The sequence below is a fragment of the Rhopilema esculentum genome, chromosome 16 (assembly GCF_057945365.1).
Source record: "Rhopilema esculentum isolate cy_ngs chromosome 16, ASM5794536v1, whole genome shotgun sequence".
Lineage (NCBI taxonomy): Eukaryota > Metazoa > Cnidaria > Scyphozoa > Rhizostomeae > Rhizostomatidae > Rhopilema > Rhopilema esculentum.
The window spans coordinates 11281477-11306386 of NC_142830.1; the positions used below are offsets into that span (position 1 = coordinate 11281477).

At 35.8% G+C, this 24910-nt stretch overlaps 1 protein-coding gene and 1 long non-coding RNA gene across 6 annotated transcripts; one reads left to right on the plus strand and one right to left on the minus strand.

Moving 5' to 3' along the window:
- Positions 1–65: 65 nt before the first annotated feature.
- On the plus strand, positions 66–24629 carry LOC135682259 (ras-associated and pleckstrin homology domains-containing protein 1). Of its 5 annotated transcripts, none has more exons than XM_065197069.2 (16): positions 66–408; positions 2275–2307; positions 5659–5749; positions 6945–7058; positions 11273–11306; positions 16875–17098; positions 18118–18421; positions 19149–19270; positions 19979–20053; positions 20655–20795; positions 21055–21165; positions 21531–21632; positions 21913–22041; positions 22397–22445; positions 22779–22885; positions 23082–24629. In XM_065197069.2, the coding sequence occupies exons 2-16, from the start codon at positions 2276–2278 to the stop codon at positions 23736–23738; spliced, it is 2292 nt and encodes a 763-aa protein (XP_065053141.1). In that variant the 5' UTR covers positions 66–408; position 2275; the 3' UTR covers positions 23739–24629. The 5 variants fall into 5 exon arrangements, with proteins under 5 accessions (XP_065053141.1, XP_065053139.2, XP_065053140.2 ...); XM_065197067.2 differs by having other exon boundaries at positions 67–408; positions 5623–5749; XM_065197068.2 differs by lacking the exon at positions 2275–2307 and having other exon boundaries at positions 67–408; positions 5623–5749.
- Positions 2739–6951, minus strand: LOC135682266 (uncharacterized). Its single transcript, XR_010515678.2, has 2 exons — positions 6642–6951; positions 2739–3081 (listed from the first exon to the last, which is right to left on the minus strand). It is a non-coding gene; the product is annotated as an uncharacterized LOC135682266 (long non-coding RNA).
- Positions 24630–24910: the final 281 nt, after the last annotated feature.

Consider the following 24910-nt stretch of genomic DNA (forward strand, 5'->3'; position numbering starts at 1 on the left):
ACCCTAGGCCTCAAAACATCATTTTTAAGAAATCCTATAATTAGTTGTTCTAATTTATTCGGATTTCCCTTCTATTTAAACTAGAAAATATTTCAAGTATTAATGTGTGTATTTAAGCATGTATAGTGAACTGGATATTGTTAAAAACTGTCGCAAAGCTGTCCATATAATTTACTTATCGGCCACATTTGATATGATGCAGACAAAACGTTTTTTACCCTGTCATATGTTAATGGTCTCTCCATATCCCCCGTCGTAGTCTGCCAATGCGCAAGCGTACAAAAATGGCAACCATTTAAGGTGGGTGTCGGGGTTGCGAGGAACTTGCGGAAGAAGCTTTGAGAAAAAAATTGTGGCATTCATTACTTATATCCGCAGAGGTTAACGCAGAAGAACTCAAGACATCATGTAAGTAACATATTCGTTTTTTTCAAGTGAGTGAAATTTTTCTATGTATCGGAATGCAGCACAATTGGGATCCATTTTAGGACTTTTTGAGGTGGTGGCCTAAGACTAAACACGCCTCAAGGATACTTTTAAATGTGAATTTGATTCAAATGAATTTTATCATTTTATACCACTTTTTTAAAACTTTTGTGGTTTTGACTACGGATTATAATTGTGGAAACTACTCCTTCTTGACCAGACATAAACAATCAAATGCTTCATATTATGTGGCGACTGGCCCTTCCTGTTTGTGTTTTGAAAAACAGTTTGACCTGTTATTTGCAAAATAGCATCATTGAAGTGATGAGAACATTTTCATTAGAGAAGAGCAATCGAAGAACTAGTTGACCGTTTTAATTTATGCTACAAAATCTTTAGGCTTTAATCCATTGAATTTGCTTTTAAATTATAATTTTAAATTTCGAAAGGATGTAAAGCTTTAGTTCAGTTTCTAAATGTCTAGTATGCCCAGCTTTATTTCAGCAAATGTTTCCATCTTATCTGAACTGCATTTTGGTGCACTTATAACCCACAATTTGTTTGAAAATCACATCTCATTCATATACTGGGGGACTACAGTGTGAATACATAGATTGGGGTTACTATTAAAATAAAGATAAGAAGTACAAAAATCTTTTGTGCCAAACTATTTTGTAGAAAAAGCAAATGTCTATCTTCTGCAAAGAATGGTCTTGCCCCCAAAATTCACTGTAAATTTATTCAGTTGTTCTTATTGCTGTAAATATTATTTGTGTTCTGGATTACTTGTCAAGGATCTGATTGCAAAAATCTGTTTTTCATTTGCGGTCAATTTTCCTGGGTAGAGACCTGGAAGAAATTAGAACTTTTAATTCAAAACCACAAGGATTAGCAACAAAAACTTTTTGCAGCTAAATTATATTTTAAGTGGCTGAAATCAAGTTTGGGGTGCAAAATCAAAGAGTGAAATATCAGATATCTTATTTGTTTGTGCTTTGCATTCTCCCTATCATATCTCATCTTCTATTAACACTTTAGCTGACCAAACTAGGATTAGCTGAACTACACACTTTTTTTTATAAGGAACCACTTTATAAGGAACCTGCATGTAGAAGGCCAAAATATTTAAAAAACTTATACTACTAAAAACGAAATTCCTAAGGAACTTTTTGATTTGAAAAATTTTTCTAACTGTAAGCATCAAGAACTAAAAAGCCGGTTCCGTTCATTTGCAGCCAATACTCGCATAGATTGTTTGCTATTCGTGTTTCAAGTGCTTCATTAAGTAGTTTCAGTATATGCTGTCTCACCCTTCTCTCTATAAAGTGTTAAGGCTTATTATAGTCAAAACAAATTAAGGAGATTTCGGTACTACAATTTGATAATTTGAGGTCTACGAATAAGGAACTTTTGGAACTAGGCCTTGAGGTAGGTTCCTTGTAAAAAAGCGTGTACTTCTAGGGAAGATACAGTATTAATGATTTGTTCTATTCTGTTTGAAAATTCTAATGTATGTTTTGATGTTGTTCATTTTATAATCCCTGCAAATGGATAATTTGATTTATTGGATTATCCACCAGGTATAACAATTAGAGACACGACTAATTAACATTCAGCATTTAAATTATTTAGAAGCTTTTGATATATGGAATGGAAAAGTTCTAAGTTGCTAATCAAAGTTTGATGCTTAATGCAATCAACAAACAGCTGTTCTTAATATGGTCATACACATATATACCTAGTTTAGAATCTTTGATGATTTAACATTGATTGTTATAGCCATAATGTTGCATGATTTGATTGATTTCAATTTTTGGAATTGAATTGAAAGTCTTGATCTTATTTTAGCATGGAGAATCCTATCATTACCTCAATCAAAAGGTACCAGTGATTGCCAATTGATCTATGATTCTCAGAAATGATTCATCTAATCGATTAACTGAATCCAGTTAAAAATTGATCTTTTTAATGAATTAGTACAATAATTTATTTGTGATTATCCTTTGATTGTGTTAAAAATTTTACAAGATTTGTTGTTATTAAGCTTCATACTTTTGCAGTGTTTTTATTTTTTAACTAATGTTTTTTTATGTGAAAGTCATACTCACCTTATCCTTAGAATCACATTTCTCTTCAAGTAATAATTTATGATCTAATCAGAAACAAATCAAATTTTAGCTTAGTCATTAAATTAAAGCCATTGGCTATAAGTCTTTAAAAGGAATGGGAAACTTCAACTGTTCTTGTCACTGACATTTTAGCTTTTTCTATCTAAGACAGGTTTCTTATTATTGTTAAAGATAAAGAATCTGTTGGCATTTTGAATATCTCAACATTGTAAACACACATAAAAAATAAAATTGGTAAAGATAAATATGCCCAGCAGAAAGTACATTTTGTAGCTGTTTGTTTTCAAACAAGATCTTTTCAGCATCTCTTTCAAGTGTTTGGTGTTTTTATTACTGGTTACCCACTTTTTCTTCTTCTTTTTCTTATATCAAGCTTTAATCCGATCACTGTCTCTGTTTCACTATCATCTGCAAGATTATCTGCTATTGTACCAGTGTTCCCAATTTGCCTTGCTGTGCATTAGATCAATGTCTGTCGCTGCTGAACTCATTTTAGGAACACATCAAATCTTGTCTGATTGTCATGCTTGATGAAAGGAGTAAAATAACAAAAATAACTTAAATATGTCATTCAGATAATTACTTTCTTTGGAAAAAAATATTATTTCATTCAAGTTTTGGTCTTTCATTAAGGGTTTTTTATGATTGGAGGTTTGAGCTCCCCCCAAACCCTTCCTTAATGCATTACAGTGATATATAACAATACAGCCAGCTTGCATCAAAAAATTAATGCACTAAAATTAGAAATTTAAAACCTCTTGTTGAATTCCCTCCACAAACCCCCCCCCCCTTTCTGGGCCCCTTCCAGCCACTTCAGTATGCCACTGATAATATTATCTATATTTAGCTATTTTTCTCACAGTAAAATACTATGCTGTATTTTTCAATCTAGAACTTATTGAGACTATTATTGCTTGCCACGGTAAAAGCTTGTCAAATTTCCTTGTTCTGTTTTCCGTTCGTGCTCTGGTTTCCTAATAAGTAAATCATGCTGACTTTCTGACTTTATTTGTTTTTATTTTCTTTTATTAAATCTAGCCTGAATATAACAAGCAAGATGAATTTTAAACTTGTCAATTATTCTTTTCACTGATAAGGTTTTGAAAATTAAAGGGTTTCAGATTTGAACTGAATTTTAACAAATTTTATTAAATAAGTGTGAATCTTGTTTGTTCAATTTTAAAATATTATGAATTTGTAAATTAATTCAGCTCTAAATTTTTTGTTTCATTTTTTCCATTTGTAAACTGCATAAGAGCAAGTAGCAAAGATTTAAAATAAATTGGTAAGTTTCCTTTAAACATTTTTTGAGAATTATTTGCTCTTTGATGGTATCTAGAATTAAACTTTAAAACCTGAAACTGCTTGATGAGTGCTGCTTTTTTCCATAGGATATTAAAAAAGAATGAGAGTAAAATAGATTCATCACCAACCATAAGTGTCAGGAAGGCAACTGGTTTTAGTCTGCTCCACCAAAAAGGCCTGGATGGGGCATGGGGGCATGGGGGAAAATGGTCGTAAATTTCTTAAAGAATGTTAACAATTGCAAGCCAAAATTGCTTTACCTTTGCCATCCCACTCTGAAATTCAAGGTGTGGCTCAAGTCCAGGGGTGCTTAGAGGCTTCAGAGGCCCTGGGGCAAAGCAAAATGTGGGGGCCCCCTTGCAAGCAAAGTGAGCAGAAAAATTTGTAACCATGCCCTTTAGATTAGCTTAAAGCACATTTCAGAATGTTTCTTGTGTTCATTTTTATATAATTGATTAAAACGTTTTGCTATTTTTAGGTATACTTTTGTAATGTTTAATTAATTCAATTTTCTAAAATGAAATTATTTACTTTATGATGCCCATCTGCCCCCTCTCAAAGGTCTCACCCAAGTCAATGGTGAAAGAATAATTTCATATTGCAATTCTTTGTGGTACCCTCGCCTTTCTTAAAAATTTCAATAAACATATGTTGTGATTAATTATAAGGAAGTTTTTAATTGTTAACTATGGAGTAAATCAGCACTCATCTAAACAATTAAGATTTAAAATGTTTTAAATGAAGCCATGCATTTTAGATTAAAATCTATTCAATGAATTTAATTCTATTCTTAAAAGAAATTACATTATTAATCATGCATTCTATTCAAAATATATTTAGGGTGCTCATGGCTTGATGTGCGTTGGGAAATGCATAGTCCTACATCAACAAATTCTCAACAAATTTTTAAGCATTTTCTTTTCCAATAATTTTGTAACACAGCAATTTTACATTACATGTAAAGTAGAATACTCACTGATCTTTAACAGAAATTGAATTTTATCTTGTCACAGTGATAAACATTTAAATAGCCTTGTCAGCAACGGAAAGGTCTTATATAGATTTTTTATGAACGAGCAGTAATTATTTATTAATTGTATCGAGCATAGCGACCAGAATTAAAGAGCATTTAAATCTTTGAATTTTTTTGGTGATTTTTGAAACAAATCGTGCTTTTAACCAAGAACTTTTGGTTCTACCTCGCCCAATAGTTCATTAAAATACCATTGACCATGCACTGAATTTTATCTGCTATTATTTTGCCATAATCTAAAATGTTTAACCCCCTTCCTCTCCTAATCTATATGCGCCAAGATATTTGCTTATAACGATTAAGAATAAATTTGATGTCAAATCCACAATCTTTATGATAAAAAGCAGCTAATTATGTGCTTAAAATATTGCTGTGATGTGGAAATGAGTGTTCATAGGATTTGAGCACGATAGTCTAGATTCATAGGCAATGATCTAGAATTTTGTTACAGTATTCTTTTGAAATTCTTTTAAACTCTTTGCCCTTTGGTTGCCCTTTGGTTGGAGCTAAAGCTTTGTTTTTTGCTAAAATGACGTCATTAGCAGGTCATTAGCAGTTCTCTACTAAAAAAAAATGCTTCCCAATTTAACGTATCGTGTTAGTCATTGGCGTCTGTCTAGTATGATCGTTGACCATTATGATCGTTGGTGACTATGATGGTTGATGGTTGTGATCGTATATGATTATGTCTTTTGTGACCGCTGATAGATGTTTCATAAAACTTGGCAGGTCTGAGCTTGATGATAATGATTTTAACATGGATAGCAGTGGCAGTGCTGATGAGGATGATCATGACTTCACTGACGCCGATGCGGCTATTGATCGCATGCTGGATGAGCTTCAAGACTTCACGTTTGTAAGTAATGTTTATTTTGATATAAAAAGCCTTACACCTGAACACCTTTGATCTACTCTCAGTTTCAATTGCGGTATTTGTGTCCCGGCCCACTTGCGTCCATATTTTCAAATTCCCAGGGTGTACCCTGACGTGTGCAAACGCTTAAGTGCTATATGCACCCTGACGAGGAAGATCTCCCACTAAACGATTAGGCCTAACAATAAATTTAGCTTTAGTGGTTTAGACATTATCAAGAATTTGTTGTTTGTCTACTGAAAGTACTAGTTTCTGTCCTAATTTGTGAAATTTTGTATTAATTTCGGTTTCTTCTCAGAGATTTGGTATAAACGTAGTTACTTCGATATGAGCAAAGTTTCTCTGTTCCTGTGCGGGACACCTTTGGTACAAATGCAGTTACATAGTGTTAACCCACTTCCAGGAGTGACAGATAGACCAGGGGCCTTTAAAACAGTTAGTGAACAAATGTAACAAATAAAATAATTTTTTGAACTAGTCATCAAGTGGAAAGTTTAATATGTCGTATATCTCCAAGCAATTTTAAGGCTGTGAAAGTCTCTTTTAAGAAATCTGCCTGAAGGTCTGATATACCACAGCACCAAGCGGAAACCTTGTTGGTCTTTAGCCACCAAACCTTGCAGCATTGTCAAATTGTTACATTTTAAAGTTAACCTGAGGCTTTCCCTCTTTCTATCGTGGTGATCTTAGGTAGAACAGCAAACTTTATTTGATTGTTTCCAAGGTAGGCTTTTGTCTATTGAAAGGAACTATTTGAAAGTTTAATTGTATTTGCTTTTTTGTCAAGTAGCCTGTCTACACTGGCATCCCTCCAACTCGTCTTTCAAAAAATTCTCCTACTTAATTTTAAATATGTCCAAAATTCGAGACTTACCGTTCCGTTTCCAGTTGTTTTCGACATTCACCATTAAATGCTTGGCTCATTTTGCTCAACACATGATTCTAGTCTGACCCACAAGACTAGGGCTATCTCATACTTTTACTGGTCTTTCAAACAAAGGCAGGCAATTTGCCATTTGCACACGTGCTAAACAAGTGTATTCGTTCCAAGAAAATTTAGTTCCGGTATATATGATAAAAACCTGTACTTCTCTTAAACGGTTTTAATGCAACAAGAAAGTTGTAATAATAACAGAGATGTCCTGTTGTAATTTGAAATATCTTTATTTTGCTACAGGAGCTTGAAGGTACCTCAAATGGAAATTCTGGCACCACTACGACATACGAGCCATTAAATTCGGAACCAAAAAGTCCCAAGAGCCCAAAGATACCCACAGTGACCTCCTCATTGGTATGTCACATTTTCTATTTGCGCTCAAGTTCAGCCTATTTCACTTCTCAATACTTAAACATTTAAAATTATTACTGTGTAGAAAGAATGTTCTTTGTGAAAAGGCACCTCTACGCGTATTATTGAAAAAGGTGATATAAGTTCTATCAAATCTGTTTTGCACTCATTGCAAAACATTGCACTCATTGTTATACAAATAGATTACAAATTAAAGTAATCTATGTATAAATAGTTACTTGACTTTTCAGTTTGTTTGGGTGTGATGTACATTGTGAAGTAAAAAAATTAAAATTTTGAACCAAAATCTCACCTTCAACGTTTATGAAGGTAATCGTTTCTACAAATCAAAGTTTTTAGTTAAAAAATGGTTTGGAAGAAAAGCAATTTCGAGCACAGCGTTTTCATTTCAACTTTACATCAGTGTGTTCCGCTAAATCTCTTCGTATAAAAATGTTCCCAACGAGTTTGTTTTTGTCAAGGGGAGAAACATGCTGTATAGAATAGTACACTGCGCCAATGATGGTTAAGTCTTGTAGATTTTGATGTTTTCATTTTCTTTGTGTTTGTGTCTTTTGAAAAAGGATAAAAGACATTGCCTGCTTGATGCAAGTATATGAGTCACCTTGCGTTCAGCTTTGGTGAGGCCTTGAACACCCAGTTGGTGCTTTCTGCTTTTGGTTTATGGTTCGTGTTGAGCTTATGTTCTGCTTTTGGTATTGATTGGTCTCTTGTTCCTTTTGGGCGTTACTATTAGTTACCAAAAGGGTGAGCTAGATATCTACAGGAGACCCATAATACAGTTACTAACACCACTTCCCTTCGTCCACTACGTTGATTCAAGTAACAACTGAGCCCCATTTATAAACTGAGCATATTCTTGCTTTCTTGCACTTACATACAGTGCTTGTCTATAAATTCCCTTTCGCCCTGTGCTGCAGATTCAATCGTCAAAAGATGCAATTATTTTCATAAGTGCCTCCGGTCTCAAAAAGTTGTCATTCCATATGGGTATACTTTTTTATAAGAACGAGCTTTCTAAGAAGATTTGTGCTCCAAATTGTGGTTTTCGAAGACTTGATTAGGAATAATAGCCAGGCTCAAATTTAGTCGACAGTTCGACGTTTATATTTCCAAGTTTTTGGAGCAAGTGAATTTCTATGACATTTCTGGGTTTCTTGAGTCATTTTAAGAAGTTTCCCCTAGCGTTTTCTATCAAATGCCTGATTTAAATAGCATATAAGTGGTTACTTCCTGTGATGGCTGCATTGTAGTTTCCTCATTAATTCTCTTGCTAATGATATTACTTATAATTTTTGCACGTCGTATGCGACAGCGTCTGTTCGATGTTTGAAAATGATCCTAAACCATATTTCTGCTTCTTGTCAAAAGTGAGTGGCTTATCAATTTCTGGATTTTAGATTCAGTTGGCGTAGTTCTTGGCAGAACAATCGTAATTGTCAAATAGCCTTCTTTTGACATTTGTTGGGTGTTGGGTGTCCCCGTAGTGACGTCATCATTTCTGCCTAAAGAGTTTGCGGATGGTTTTGTTTTCTTGAATGTCTGGGTTCTTCACTTCCTTGTTTATAACTTGACTGACTGTCCGTTTCAAATAGCCGTTGGTTGCCAGTTCGTGATTTGGCCGTATGATGATGATGTTGTGTGTCAGTCAAAACGTCAGGAAATGCTTGTGCTGGCAGATGCTAGAACTAAAATTAGGCTGCCTCGAGACACTTGAAAGACCTTAATGGCAAGCGAGAAATTACAGATCCAGTAAAAGGTGGCTATTAGATCAAGGAATCGTTTATTATCCAATAAACACATTCCTTTTAAAGTTTTTGCAGGGTTTTTAAATTTCAGCCACGATTTGTAGTAAATTTCTCGCATGTAAACCTATCAAAATTGACCTTTCCAAATTTATTATTTCGAAATTATCAAAATTTGTTTTCAGAAAGATGATGAGAAGCGCTCACTGTAGTGTCACTGAGTCGCGATAGTTGAAAACAATGGAAATAAATTAACGAGAAAAAAATTAATTTTTCAGAATGTCTTATACTAGGAATAATATTGTTGAAAACGAAATCTAAATCTAAGATATTCAACTAGGAATGCATAAACAGATATTTGAGTTCTGGTTAACGTACAATTTAGTAATTTTTGTACTTAAAAGTGGTGGCTCTGCTAGCAACTTTTTTGCGTTAAAAACGAGTGGCTGTTATTTGCCCCTGATCATGGCTCTCTGGTAAACTATGATACCTAAAGTACCAATCCACGTATTACGTCATAGTTTCTAATTACATGACTGTGTCAATGATGTCACAAATCGCTATTCTTGATATCGTGTTACCTGAAGTACAGGGTTTATTTTCGTGACATCACTATGGAAAGGGGGTGGCATATCAATGTTTCCTTTTTCCACCATCTCATTTATCCTCGTGAAATTGGAATGACTTTGAGGCCCCTTTATATTTGACTCCAATTTATGGCTTCAATATAGAGTGCACCATTTGGAAGGTTAGCTTCCAAAGCGATGATGCTCTTTGTGAAGTATCTTCTTTGTGAAGAATTTTGTGAAGTAAATTCTTTTCTATTTTGTTTACATGCACAAGCAGACAAGTACTGTTTAAATCTTCTTTGCAATTAACAGGGGCGGAAATTCAATTTTTAGGTAGGCGCCAAATCTCCAAAAACAAGCGTATTTGCCGACAAATGACAAATTTTACGGCCAAATGCACTTTAAACTGTGTTTTAACTGACGATTAAGCAAAATCTGGGTGGAGGCAATTTCCGCACCCTGGCAACTAAGGAAAGTGTCAGGACACCGTTTCTTTTCCAAGTTTTCTGGATTTAGAAATGCTATTATCTAGATACACACTGCCAGCAGTATTGGAAGCACCCAATAAAGTTCCTCCAAAGAAACAGTATTATTCCATTCACAGAATGGTTTTGTTCTGTGTTCCTATCTATGAGTTTTTGTTAGCTTACCCTGTTTTATTGCTTCTGATAACACAAATGCCTCGTGCCAAGATACAATGAAAACAGCAGCGGTGCTAGATTTGGTGAAAATAATGATAACGACCATTGTCCTCGTATTGATGTAGACCACGTGGTCGGCTTCCATTTTGATCGAAGTGCTTTTTCGATTTGTTACCTGTTAAATAGTGCACCATTGTGCTTATGCACGCACAAATATAAACAAATATAAATCATGACGCTATTATATGGCATTCTAAGAACCACTGAGCCGATTTGCCCTTCTGAAATCCCGTACATCCTTTTTTGATTGCATACCTCTGCTGGAGTGAACGTATTCAGTGACAAATCCCTTTTCAATTGATCTCGCATGCCCAGCCTTTGTTTTTCCGTATCTTTTTAGAATCATTTATTTTTTGCTTAAGACCTTAGTTCATCCATTCATTATTTAAATGGATTATTCCCTTTACGTCCGACGTGGTTTCCATCATCGCTGCACTACTGAGCGGTGGAATTCTTATCCATCTCTTTTTAATTCTTCTCTTCTTTCATGACCTTTGATACTCAGATGAGAGTATTTGTAAAATCTCAATATAGCCTTTGATTAGTAATTCTACTGTGCTTCGTTATTGGAAACTTAACCATGAAATTGTTTGGCGTTCTTGTGTTCACCCGTGGTTGTCGCTGTGAGAGCATGTCACACCCAGTGTTTACGCTTTTTAACTATGTTTTTAGTAAACAATGAAAACATCTCCGATTGTTCCTCGTCTTTTCGTTCGTGGGAACCCATTGAACGGTTCTTTTGTACTAAAAAATTCTTCACAAGACGCGTAAAAAATCACATTCCAACTAGAAATGATATTGATCAACCCTTATGATAACCATCTGTCTTTAGCAAAACAATAACTTTCGATGGCGTGTTTGTACATAGGCTACACTACGTCCGTGTCTGGATTCAGTTTACGTGGGCAACCCGTGCCTATCCCACTAAAGGTTTACTTAAGTTTCAAGTCACTCTAATCTCCACTAGCGTCAACTCAATGATGACACAGTAGTCACGAATCACCTACCGTACAACTACCAGCAATGTATTTTGCCTTCAACGGAACATTTCGCGCGTAAATCCGAAAGCAAGAGGACGCTTCACCATGGATCCTTTCAGTCATAGCATGGCTAATATTATTCTGCTTTGGTGGTATTTCAAAGATGTTCACAAATATTGTAAAAGTATTTCATCTTTGCAGGATCATTTGAGGTTTTCTACCATTGCTATTGAAGGTAGGTCTCATCTATTTCGATTTCCATTGTATTGCATATTTATTTCATTTGCTAACAACGAAGTTAAGGGTGGAAAGTACAGCTCCATCATAAGAAACATCAAAACCGTGTCAATTGGACATTATGATTTTACGTTGTGTATGTATACTATTGGAGTAATATGTCTTTTCACAAATGGCTTTGCGCAAGAATTTCACGAGAAATCACGGAATTGAGAAAATTTCCGTAAGAAGAAATCTCGAGGCAGTTTTCCAAACTTATTTCCAAAATTAACATTAATAACAAACTACCCCAAAGTTACATTGGAACACAGAATTTGAACAACAAATCTGCTAGGTTTTCACTACCGGGTTGTGGCTTTTGACAGATAGTATTGAATTTTGATTATAATGTAATCGCTGAATGAAAAGGTATGTACGCAATGGAGAATTATTATTTTACATGTAGTTTGAGGCGTATGGCGAAAATCTGAACTGTAAACAAAGCATTTTGCGAACATTTTTTGTTAAACCATGCGAACAACACCATGGTCACACTTTACTTTTACAGGTGTTTTAAAGTCCTGATTAGTTCTGTTTTCCACAATAAAGTTAACAGGTAGATGTCAAAAATTCACCCAATGAGAAATGGGCCGAATATTTCAATACCTCGAACGACCTTCTAGAAATCTGATTTGTTAAATATTCCAATTGTGACCAGACTGGCATATATTTTATCACCTTGCTATTTTTCAATCTACCGGGTGCCATCGAAGTTTACTGGGATAACATTGCAGATTTAAAAAAGTATAAAAGGATTGCAAAAGTGTCCAGAGACGTTAGCGAAACGAAAAAGCCAGAGGCAAATATTAGATTAAGGGAACCTTAAAATGATGGTTACCTTTATTGTAAAAAGATGAGTTCTTTGAAAAATTCGATGAAATGGTCTGCTATGATTTAACAAGGCTGCATTCACATGTCGCTTTTTTTCTTTTTCATATTTTTTAAGCTTCCTTGGCTGTTTTTTGTTCCCAGCATTAACTGTGTTTTTAGAAAGCCAAATTTTTCTTCGTTGCCTGCTCTCCCCCAAACCTGCACTTTAATAGATATATATGTCCTTTTACGTTCTGGTTTTGAAAATTTTAGCTCAAAGTCGGCTGATTTTTTAAGGGCAGGCGTTAATGATATTTTTTATGTTGGGAGCTTTTCGATATAATTTCAGATTTGGAAAGATTTGGACCCAAGCCTATAATTTTTCGATTCAACGTGTAACCTTCGGAATGTGTAACCAAACTATACCTATCAGCTAGGAATATCAGGTTTTTAAAATGACCTTTGGCGCTTTATTATTGCAAAAATCTTTATGTAAACATTGAGAAATGGAGTCCATACAGAGCTCTCATTGGAATGATTTTCTTGCATAGCAATTCTTTTTCTGCTTCCTTACTTCCAGGATTGAGTTCACGCAAACTATTACTAAACTATTAAACAGGATTGAGACACTTGCATTCAATTTGTTTTTAGAGTTACAAGAAAACAAATTCGTGTGTTTGCAAAGTTAAACATAGAAAAAATGTTAAATACCTTGGAACTATGCGTGCTGAATTTTCATTTTACCATATGGTGCTAAAATCCGATATTATTCTATCGTGCAATTCTAGTATAAGTGCGTTAGTATCAATAATTCAAGCTAGGCGCCTGACAAAAAGCTGGTAGAATTCACCATTTTAATTTTCCTCCCAATGTTTCGCAATGCCCCCAACGTAGTGTCCCAAAAGGGGCTAGGAGCCCTTAAAAGCTCTAGCAACAGTGGATGCACCAGGGTTTACGTTTACAGAAGCGTTTAAGCAAAATTTAATAAAACTGTGAATTCATGAAAAAATTGGGCTTGAATGAAATATTGTTGAGACTGTATTAGTTTATCGTACGGTATAGGTATAAAATGTATTTCATTTGATTATAACTATCATTCAATTTGATCCACCATCACAATCCCCCACACTGATACGTTGTTCATAGGGTAGCTTGGCTGTTATTCCCATCGTCCTTCGTCAAAATTTTCAATGCACCAGGGTGTTTTTTGTTTATAGGTGACAATTGATTGATATAGACTGCCACAAATATGCTCTGAGAACAGACCGCGAAAGGACATTGTTAAATGTGGATCTTTGGGGTTTTACTCTTTCCTCTAAGATACCGTAAAGTCTGTTAATCTGTCTGAGATATAGCTTTTGGAACAAACACATGAAAGGGTGTTGGATCGTCTCTTCAAGTAGTTTTGGAGCCCAGCCAGGTACATCGCAGACTAGAAATTGTAACTTGTGAACATTTTGTGATACAACGCGTTGAAATTTGAAATTTGTTCGATTCGCAACATGGGAAAAGAAATGTTGGACTGCTCGTGCTCGCATGATGGACTGAATGTTGTCACTCAAGCTGTCACTTATTACAACATATTGGTTTTTGTTGGTACCGGTTTAACGTTCCAGTTTTAAAAGTTGAGGTTTGTGAATCGCTGAAAACTGAGTACATGAGGGAGGAATTGAAGAAAATGTGGGAGGAATTCTACCAGTGCCAAAAACACAATGTCAGTCTCCAATTTTACATAGTTGCCAATAATTGTTTAGATAAACTCATCAACTATATATGCAGAGGAAAAACATCAAAAAAGCGCCAAAATATTCCTTTCTATTGTGAAGTGTCGTTTTTTGGCAAATAAGAAGATTTGTAAATGCTATTTTATGACTTATCTGCATTAGGATATTGGATGTTGCATTTTATTTATTACTTGTGTTCAGGTGGTCCGCTGTCTGCGCACTGTTTTATTAACCATCAATGCTTGATTCATTGGGCAAAACCCTAGTTAACACTGCAAAGCTTTAAAACAGTGCTCCGTTGTTAGAAGTAAAGACAAACACCGTGATATCTCGCTGTATACTAGGGATCAGATAGAGAGAAGACACCAATTTGTTTGTGGTTTAAAAAGCCTTACAAACAAAACCATAACGGTAAGTCCAATATTTGCCTTGCAACGAAGCCGTTTCATTTAGACCAGTTTTTAATTGCAGGGATCATCCAGTTCTCCCGAAAGGCAAAGAATTTGACGAACTCTGCCTGGGTAGACGGTTTCTATTATCTTGAGCAGATTAAGAACATAATTTGCTTTTTTTGTTTAATATTCGGTAGAAAGTGTTTCTTTGAGATATGGCAGTGTTTTGAGCATGTTTTGGTTCATGTGTTACGATTGTTACCTGTTTTTTTGGGCAGTTTCATTGCAATTCGACCAATTGGACTTTTGCAACGGGCGAAAGAAGCAAATTAACGTAGCTATGGTATATTTAGCTATCTCGTCTTAAATCTGTCATGTTCTTAGCCTTGGCTATAGCATTTTAAGCCTGTCTTCTAGAAGGTCATAGCCTTGCAGAATTAGATCTGGGACAATGCCTTATTCCGAAAGAATTCAATAAGTTTTGGGACTAACTGTGGAGTGTTAAAAAAATGTGGCGTGAGGACGGTCATTAAGAACAGCCCAGGTCAGGTCCTGTGTCCGTTGTTTTTGTGAGAAAAGGTTTTCAAAGTTTTGTTAATTGGTCGAAGAGGTAGATAAGCATGGTTTACAGTTAACAGAGTGTGAGTGAGGATGAATTTTGATTGGTCTTTAAAAGACATGTGACCAAGTTTGCAGATAAAAGCCTGTTTGTGTCACGAACGACACTCAAGGTGTCGCTGTCAGCCGTTTGTCGCAGGCTTTTCAGCTTTAAAATCGAACTAAGACCACATTTATAAACTTCTGCCTTGTACAGCATTCTATTATTTTCCTTCTTGAAACTTCAATATTGGCTCTTGCTGCATTACTTTTCCTGATCGGAATTTGGTTCACGTAGTTTTAAAATTCATTTGTTCACATTTCTTTGGAAAGAATTCGTTATGTACAAGTACAGTGTCATTTCTACGTCACTACGTTTTTTTGTGGGGTTCGTCTTCATAGAATGAATGTCAATAATTTCGATGACATTGTCCTGTTCTGTCCACCATGATTTACATCCACATGAAGATCTTTTCCCAAATTGCCCTTAATCAAATCAATGTTTTTCTAATTACCCAATATCTTTATGTTTCCGTCGTTTTTTGGCCATTTGAATGTTTGACTGTCTACCATCCCACCCAGCCCACAAAAATCTTTGTCGTATTTACCGATAACAATTCCTTTAGCACATCTATTTCCATGCGTTATTTGTTCAAGAAGCTCGCTACCTATTGTTCCCTCCCAAGCTGTTACCATACGTCACTCTGATGGATACTCTGGTTTTGAAGAGAGTGCTCTCCAACACTTTATTTTTTTCTATAACATTTTTACATCTTGTTGGACGTTTTGACAAATAGTTTGTATTTGATTCAGACACTATCGGCTTTTGATAAGCGCGGTAGTAATGGTATTTGCCTAGAGGTTTATGACTCTTTTTGTTATTTAATTATGTAGTTCAATTAGTACGTAGATTTGCCAGTTAGTACGTAGTAAGGAAATAAAATCTTATAATTTTTAGAAAAGGAAAGAAATCAAAGAAGGGAATCTTAAAAGCAATCTTGCACCAATCCCTAGATGTTTCTGAGATGCTAGATTTAACTTCCTATACTTTTCGTTTCTAATCAAAAGTTATCTATCAAGAATCATTAATATCATGAAACTGATTAACACATACGAGTCTCTATAGTTTAGTGGGTTTGAAAAACCACTGTCGTTAAAGGTAACCGAAAAGCTGAAACCGAAAGATTTATGCCAAACCACGTGTGTTTAGGCGTGTTCCTTCAGCTGAAAGCGTAGTAAGATGAAAGATTTTTAGCAGGATAATTTTAAGCAACAAGAACAGTAGTGTCACGAAAAATTACACGGAAGAGAATGGAAAATCTAAATGATATTCGATGTGCAATTTGGTTTTTTACAACAACCACATGCCACCGGACGTGCCTTTTTGGTCATCTCTTTTTCTGTCAAGTTCATTTTCTTGAAAATATTTAGCATGCCTCCCCGTACCCCCTTAACGCTTTACCCATTTGCGCAAGACACCATTTGGAAAGGAACTGGACGCCTATGAAAGTGAAAGTTCATTTCCAATCATAATAATTGTGGTAACTTCATTTGTATTTCTTTGCTTCGTGCTCGCATCAGTTATTCAGGGACATCTAGTGACAGCTTGAATGACATTTTCCCGCGTTTGAAATCAACTGCAGGCATGAACAAGTCTTGGTTTTAATTCGTTTGCTTATCAATGTTTTCGCAAATGATATTGGATGTAAAACTGACGTCATTTTTCTATGACGCATCGTTAGCCATTGCTGAAGAAACATTATTTTCACGCGAAGCGGTAATTGTGGACAGCTAACTATGTTAAGCGTCAACACGTTTTCGCTGCATCAGGCTTTTATTAGAAATGCGACCATGTAGTTTCTAGTACATCGTGACTCATTGCTGGAAAACGCGAAGTGCTCGATGAGCGGCGGATAATGCCAACCGTATATGGTCAGCGTGTGCATGTAACCCGTCTTGACGCGCGCAGTTTGAACTAAACCTGATGGTAAACTTTCACTCTAGATACCCCAGATGTTGATCTCGATGCTTTACTGGAAGATCTTTGCAGCATGGAAAAGGACATGATGAACAGTGTAAACGACAGTGGTATCTCTTCGAATTCATCTATGACAATTTCGTCCTCAAGCACAACCTATTCCGAAAGTTTCTCCAATATTTCTCAACCAAGTGGAAGAGTTATGTCGCCAAAATCGCCAATGTCACCAAAATCGCCAGTTCCCGCAAATGTAAGTAACACCGCTGCACGTTGCTTATATTCAAACGTCCTTTCTAATCGTTTTCCGAAATTTATTTTTCCCAAATGGAAAAGGCTTTGGTCTTTGTCATTTTAATTATCCAAGTTTTGCGAGAGTTGCTGGTCCAATGCCAAAATTTCTCTGATGCAATTTTTCAGTGTTTGGTCATGAGGCCAACTCCTATGTCAGGGCAACTTAGAACCTTTCTGCTCTATTCATAAAAGCCTGTACAGCTGTGCCTATATGGTACAAGGACCGCGGTTCATTTTACGTAATGAGGAGGTTTAAAAAATATTTTGTTGGGGGGAGGGGAGCGGCTAACAGGCTAGAAGCCAAGAGCAAGACGATTTTTTGTTTGCTTTTAAGTACATTTTGGAAATAAATGGGGAAGGCTAAGCCCCCGCAGCCCTCGCTTCCGCGGTCCACGATATGACATCGAGTACCGTATGACAAACAGGTGAAGCAGTAATTGACAATCGACCTAAAATAAGATGTGTTCTACTGGGCTGCTCGTTGCAAAAATTATGACTCGGGAATGACCCTGACTGCGATTGGAAATCCCCTCCTCTCTTTAACCCACTCTGCGCCATCCCCTCTACATGAATGCTATTTGAGATTGTCATGGATGGATTGGTTTCCCCATTGCGCACTTTTTAGGGAGCAAGGCGGCATGACCCAGTTTTCGTTTCGCACTAATCCCATGACAGCATGCAGCATTTCGTTGTTAGGAAATTTATCATGATCATATATCATGTTTAAAGTATTTCATCTTAGGCCAGTCTTTAAGCCATGCGGTTAGCATTTGCGAGTTTGAAGATTTTTGATAAAACAGTTGGTTGTACTTCAAAGGAGAAGTTGGTTTTAATTTTTGCTTTCGTATGTATACAGAGACAATTTGCAAAGATTAGCCTTGATTGTTATGGGTTGAGCGTAGTTCTTTGGAACATTAAAGAGAATCTCTAAAAGCCGGTGTGTTTTTATTGTGAAATTGAAGTTCTGTTTCGCTAAAGGTTACTTCCGATGTGAGAGATCGGCTGGAGAATCTGCAAGAAGAAACGAGGGAGTTAACACCAGAAGAACAAGAAGCAAGATTTAAGGCAGAAAAGATCAAGATTGCACTGGAAAAAATGAAAGCTGCAAGCGTACAGAAACTGGTCGTTAAAGTCTTTGACGATAACTTGGAGACATCGAAAACGATGTTAATAGACCAGACTTGGACTGTGAGAGACATCGTGACGAAAATGGTGAAAAAGAACGACGTAGAAGTTGACCCAAACTGGTCTTTGATTGAAAAACTTCCCGACATGCATTTAGGTATCTAGTTTTTCGAAAATGCATTTTCATAGCAAATTTTTGTAAGAGAGAAATGAAATTCCATTACCCTGAGTATTTTGCCACCTTTCTTTTTCGGCCGAGCTTTGAGAACCTATGTTTTCAAGAAAACTATAAAACTATGCTATTGTTCGTTGTTAGTTAAGTAGGAAATTTTGACACGTAAGTAGGAAATCCCCCCCTCTCCCAGAGTGCAGCTGTCTAGGACACTTTCTGCGTGTTTTTTCAGAAACCCCTTTTAAAATTTGAATCATCTTCCACAGTTTAGAAATTTGGATGTAAAATTGTTGGGAAAGGAGGCGAATAACAAATTTTTCTATTGGGATCTAGATTTTTTCAACATATCACATTGAGAAATTGATTTGTTTCCAATATGATTCCCGACACTGTTCTGCAGTGCTGTATTGACATGTTTAGAGCAAGGCCCTACATGCTTCAAAATTGGGCTGAATGTGCAATTCGACCTTTCTTCTTTGATGCAGTAAGGTACCTATTGTTTCTTTACGGATTACGTCTTTCGACGCTTTAGCTATCTACCCAAGAAATTATCATAAATCATTATGGTATAGTAATAAATATATTGTAATTTTATCTTCTTTAATAACGAAAATGCATTTTGCTGTCTACTTGACCATTCACACTTGCTAAGAAAAATGCTTTCTGATGAGTGAAGTTATATGCATGATGTCATATTTGCTCTTAATTTCAGAGAGAATAATGGAGGAGCATGAAAATGTCCTTCCTGTCGTGTTTGATTGGACGAGGGATACCACAAATATGCTTGTGTTTACAAAGAGGAGAGATAAATTCACCTTATTCCGTAATCCACAGGTTTGTGCATTTCAACATCCTCTAGCTATTTTTTCAGTCACTAGTAGTCAGAGAAACCTCGACGATTTGTTTCCTATACATTCTTTGAATATTGTGAAATAACCGACAGTTTTTCAGAATCTAAGTTTTTATCCTTTGGGGGAAATACGATTGTCTGTATCAGGCTGAAATGCTCTAAAATTGTTTGGAATTCTCTAATGATGATACTTTAATACGCTGGGTAATGAAATCGCATTGCTTCTATAACCATTACAAGAATTCCTCTGATGTCACTTCAACCTCGCGTTATGGTTCTCAATTGAAATTTTATACCCTTTACATTTCTTCCCAGGTACCTTTCATATTGAAAAGAGTTGCTTTCATCTCCATTTCTATTAAAGGAACACCCTTTTCTTAAAAGAAAGAAATAACTTTCGTCAGTTCATATTGTTTTGCCCTTCCTCTTTCTATTTCTATAATTAACCTTATTAAGTTTTTCTTTATCAACAAAACCTTCTTTCCTGCATCCTACAGAAGTTTTTTTGCTACGGAAGATGAAGAAATGTGAAAATATATAGAGATTTTTCGTTTTTTGATAGAATCGTACGGAGTAATACATACCTGACAACAGTATTTCAACACACAATGCAACTAATAATCCAACACGTTTTACTACATTTATCTTTCTGCCAAACAGTTTCCAAGAACTTTTTTTCGTTTTATCTGCAGAACTTTCTTTTGGCTTCGGGTACATCAGCTGGAGCAGCCCAGTTGGCTGAAGCAAGCAAAGATATTTTGTTAGAGGTAAACCCATCTTACTTCTTTGCGTATTTTACAGAATAAATTCATAAAGCATCTAGCTAGCCCCTTAATTCCAATCAAAATACAATGTTGTTTGTTGTCTAGATTAATTGAACCTAACTTCTCTTTTAAACAATCCTTTGTATTTGTCAATTTTAAAGATTATTGTCATCATTAACAATCGATAGAAATATGCAGTTCAGTATCTAAAGACTGTCATCCTTGGCAGTCTGGATCCACAAATCCGTTGGTTCTAAACTTGATTTTCAAGTCTACAGAAAGAGCAGTGTGTTTTTTCCAACGGTACTGCGTAAAGCTGACCAATTTTTCTAAAATTTAAAAAAATTCAAATTATGTCTATATAATCTTGAGATATCTTGCAGTTTAAGCATCTATACAACACGGCACCAGAGGTGTAAATCTCTGCACCAATGATGTCTTTGTGCGTTGAATTGCCTTTTAATAATGCATGAGCTACTTTGACCTACCACAACGAACTCGAAACATTGATAATATATATCAAACGCAGGTAATGATACTCTTGATTTCCAGCTTTTGAATGAGTGCATCTTCGCTCATATTCTCCTTCATATCTTTTATATAGGAATTCTTCACACGGGAGCATACAAGGATACCAGAAGTAGAAGGTGTTTTGTGGCTCAGAGAAGGCAAGAAAACATGGCAGAAGCATTATTTTGTTTTGAGAGCTTCAGGTGTTTACTACACCCCAAAAGGCAAAACCAAGGTAGTTTCTGGCATTAGTTTTTGAAATATTTGTAAAATTTGAAATCGATATCATAAAGGAGAAATTGAGATGTCAGCCGTAATCTCTCTGGCTTCCCTGAAGCAAAGTAACCAATTATGATTATTTTTTACTATCTAAGATACTCTTGTAAATCATTCTGGTTATGATTCAGGTGAATATGGTTGTCTTCTATTACTATCAATTTAGGTAAAACTCCTTGCATTATATATTTTGTATTGATTGTCCTCCTTTGTTCAAGGCGTCACGTGACTTGATTTGCCTCGTAAAATTCGAATACGCAAATGTCTACTTAGGCGTTGGCATGAAGAAGAAGTATCGAGCGCCAACTGACCACGTGTTTTGCCTGAAGGTAGGTTCCTCAAATTCGAAAATTTTCTTGATCGTATTCTCTAGATAAAACAAGGTCTTTGTAGTATTGGAGAAATATTCTTGAATTATTCGGAGGACTTAAGAGTAACTTTGCCAGAAGCAGAACTCCTGACAAGTCACAAGGATCTCATTTTTCTCTAAATCTTATTTATCAATTAAACAGGAAATCGTTGCCTGATCGTTGAGAAGAATCATTTCTTTTCCATCTTTCAAAGAAGGATTTTAGCAGTTTCTTAATGTTGAGGGTCTTCAATTCTATTGTGTCTTAATGTTTTGTCAACTTATTGTTCTTATTTAATAAAAACAGAGTGTGTGACTATCTGTATCATTTATATTGTTTTGCAGCACCCAAAAGTGCAGACGACCAAAAGCAAGCATGTCTATTTCCTTTGCACTGAAGACCAAAAGACCATGCACCATTGGGTGATTTCGATCAAGATGGCCAAGGTAAGTGTGTTGTAAACAAATGAATTACAGTTGTCTAGTAAAGAGTATCAATTTACACTGTATTGCTCGTTGTCTCGAGAAGGACCAGCCAATCCATTTGCTGATATTATACGCGTTTATTACTGTACGTGCATGTTGCCTGATCCATCCAGATGCTTTTAGAAAGTTTTTCACCAGTTAAAAGACCAGATTTCAATTGAATTAGGCCTAGACCTCATGTGTTGTTAAAACCTGTTTCATTCTGCAAGTCCAATGATGAACGTTTTTTTCTACTTTCCAGTATGGCTATGCCATGTACGACAATTATTTGCAAACACAGCAAAATGTTGAGAAAGAGTTGATGTTGACGAATTTAGCCAACAGAGGCACTGCAAGTGTCAAGTTTCAGGATGAGGAGGAGGAATTCCAGGTTAACATTTTTTTTCTCTTCAGAAGATTCTCTTCAGAGACGATTTTTACTTATTACAATAGATCTCATTTTCTATTGCCAAGCAGGCTCTTTATATCACAACGATTCTTCTTGAACCTTATAAAGCTTAAAATGCCTTTGACACTGTCTCAAGCGTAGAATTTGTAGGTCTTTCCCTCCTGTTTTCTTTACTTCCTCCTTCTTCTACCCTCTGCAGAAGGCACTTGTGTAAACTGTTTCTTGGTGTCCTCATTTTTCTTTCATTCATTGTCTTTCGTTGTATTATAAGTATATCGTTAGAATATAAGTCAATATGATTTCGCAATTTGTAATTTGTGGTGAATTTTGTTTGCAGGAGAGACCGGGCAACATGATGAGAAGAGCATCAGCATCATACAAAGAAGGTTTGTATGACTAGTTACCTAATGTTTCTTTATTTAATCTCTCAATCACAAATACATTTACCATAAAGTAACTTTAATAGACATTATTCTTTAGCAATACAATTTTTAGAGACGTTTTTAACCTATATAAGTTCTATTTGTATTTTTCTGTAATGAGTTTCTATATTTTGTATATCAGCTGATATGTATAAGTCTTTTAAATTTGAATACAAATTGGGAATATTCTGTTACTAGTCCTGGAAACCTCGCGGTTTTAAAGGTAGTCTTTTTTAACTGGAAATAGTATTGTACGGTGTGCTATCAATGGTCAGCTGTGTTTGAATTCTTTCATAGGAACCCAGGGAAAATCGTCATCTCTGACGAGAGTGAAAGGCCAGGGAACTAGCAATCTGGGGTCTCTATTTTCTGACGCATGGAAGAAGGGAATTGATGAATCTGTGGTAAATTTTACAGTTTCTATATTTTTGTGAATTAATCCTTTCCTTTTGGAGCACGTCGTTTTTTAGGCTGTAATTTTCATTTCTCTAATTTACACGTTTTGACCCATCTCTCATGATAATTATGCAGCCTTTGTGAGAAACCTCTCTAGCTTCTTTGCTTGTCTTATATTATAACCATCTCCTTTTTTAACAACAGGAAAGTTTAGACAGGCGAGAAAGGGGAATAACATTAGAAAGGAACGAGCCTGTTCAGTCACCAGACGACCCACCCCAGACCTTTAGCGTCACCAACAGAGCAGCAAGCATTTCAAGCAAGAGCTCCTCTGGAAGGGGATCATTTGAGTCGTCATCAAGCAAAGCTTCGTTAAAGACTTCTTCAAGCAGGGGCTCATTGAAATCGACGGGATCGCTTGATGAACAACCCAAGCAGTTCATTCTCGATCCGGCACCAACCAATCGAGTTGACAGGAAAGACACAAATGATGCAGCTGTAATCGACACAAAACAACCAGCGGCTCCATCTCCTCCTCCTGTTATTACCTTCCCTCCCCCACCTCCGCCACCACTAAAACCAAACACCAACGCAAAAGCAGCTTCACCTCAACCGCCACCTCCGCCGCCAATCATTTCCTCGACGTCAACAAACGAACCATCCGTCGACGAGCTTCTGTCTGAAATGGCGGATTTTCTACCACCACCACCTCCATCTCTCACAAACCTCACCCCAAGCCCAACTTCAGGATCATCCCCTTCACCAACTTTTGATTTCCCCTCACCGCCCCCACCAATACCACCTCCTCGAAGATCGTCTATGAGTACTCGCTCCACGTCATCGACAAGCAGCACCACGTGATTTGCGGAAAAGGCAGAAAACTGGTAATGAATATGCTGAAGGACACATAATGACAGCAAATGGTCGTTTGAGATTTCAACTTGATTACTGATATGACAAAGTTTGCAGCGTTAATCATATCCCCTTTTTACGTATACTAGCCATAGAATTTTTTGCACTTAATTTTTCAAGAATTTAGTGGGGATGAAAATATATTATATGATATTATTGTATTTAAGATATTCTGTCGCAAAGATTTGATAATTAAGAGATTTATGGTAACTCTTAAAAAGAAATATTTTCTACTTTAAATAGCTTTTTCATGTGCTAAGTCTTTAATCATAATAATCTTTATTTTAAGATCTTGTTAATCATGCATGGATCCGTCTAGACCACCAGAAAATTTATTTTTGTCTCTAAGATTTTCAGCCAGCTATTGAAATTTTTTTGTGCCTCCTAGTTATTGAAATTGTTTATTGCTACAAGATATTAACCCTTCTCAAATCGAGTCTAGTCAAGTAGAATCAAATGCTGGAATTGGTTTTGGAAGGACTTTACCCACACCGTTTTTCGAATGACAATTTGCATAAAGCAAGGTGCTACAGAACAGATACTTCAAAGAAGTTGCAACAACGTTTGCAATAATTCAACTCACCAACCAAATTATATTGTATATTTTCTCATTTGTAAATTGCTAGCTCTCTTAGAAGAAATTGTAGGTTTTCAGGAGGCTCTTGTTTCATTTTCACAAAGAATATTAAATATGTGTGGATAATACGAAAGCGTTGTTTAGATTGTTTGCAACTTTAATTTAGGATTAAGGTGCTATTTTAGAGCTCTCTTCAGTTGTTTTGAAGTTTGTAGATAACATGAAGCATTCAATTTTTTGTTATCGATATGATGTCAAATTTACCTGCATCAAATATTTTATTGTTGTTGCTCCCAAATGAGGTGAAGTCGTGTCAATTGGGTTTTTGAAGCTCAGTTTATAATGGTTAGCGTTTGTCCAGTGGCGTAGCGTGAGCGCAGAACTTAGGCATGCGGTAACATAAAATATACGGCTATGTTGAATAGATGTAATGGTAATTTCAGTTTCTAAAAAATACAAGCGGTAATTAATGATAATCGTGATAGCAAATTTTGATTTTCAAAGTAACAAATCATTTTTACTCTAATTCTAATCAATCAAGGTG

Excerpts from the sequence above, each read along its gene's own strand:
- LOC135682259 (XM_065197067.2), top strand. The coding sequence starts at position 2,276 with ATGGAGAATCCTATCATTACCTCAATCAAAAG. Across the intron at positions 5,750-6,944 it reads AGCTTCAAGACTTCACGTTT|GAGCTTGAAGGTACCTCAAA; the intron begins GTAAGTAATGTT and ends ATTTTGCTACAG. Across the intron at positions 22,886-23,081 it reads AGGGAATTGATGAATCTGTG|GAAAGTTTAGACAGGCGAGA; the intron begins GTAAATTTTACA and ends TTTTAACAACAG.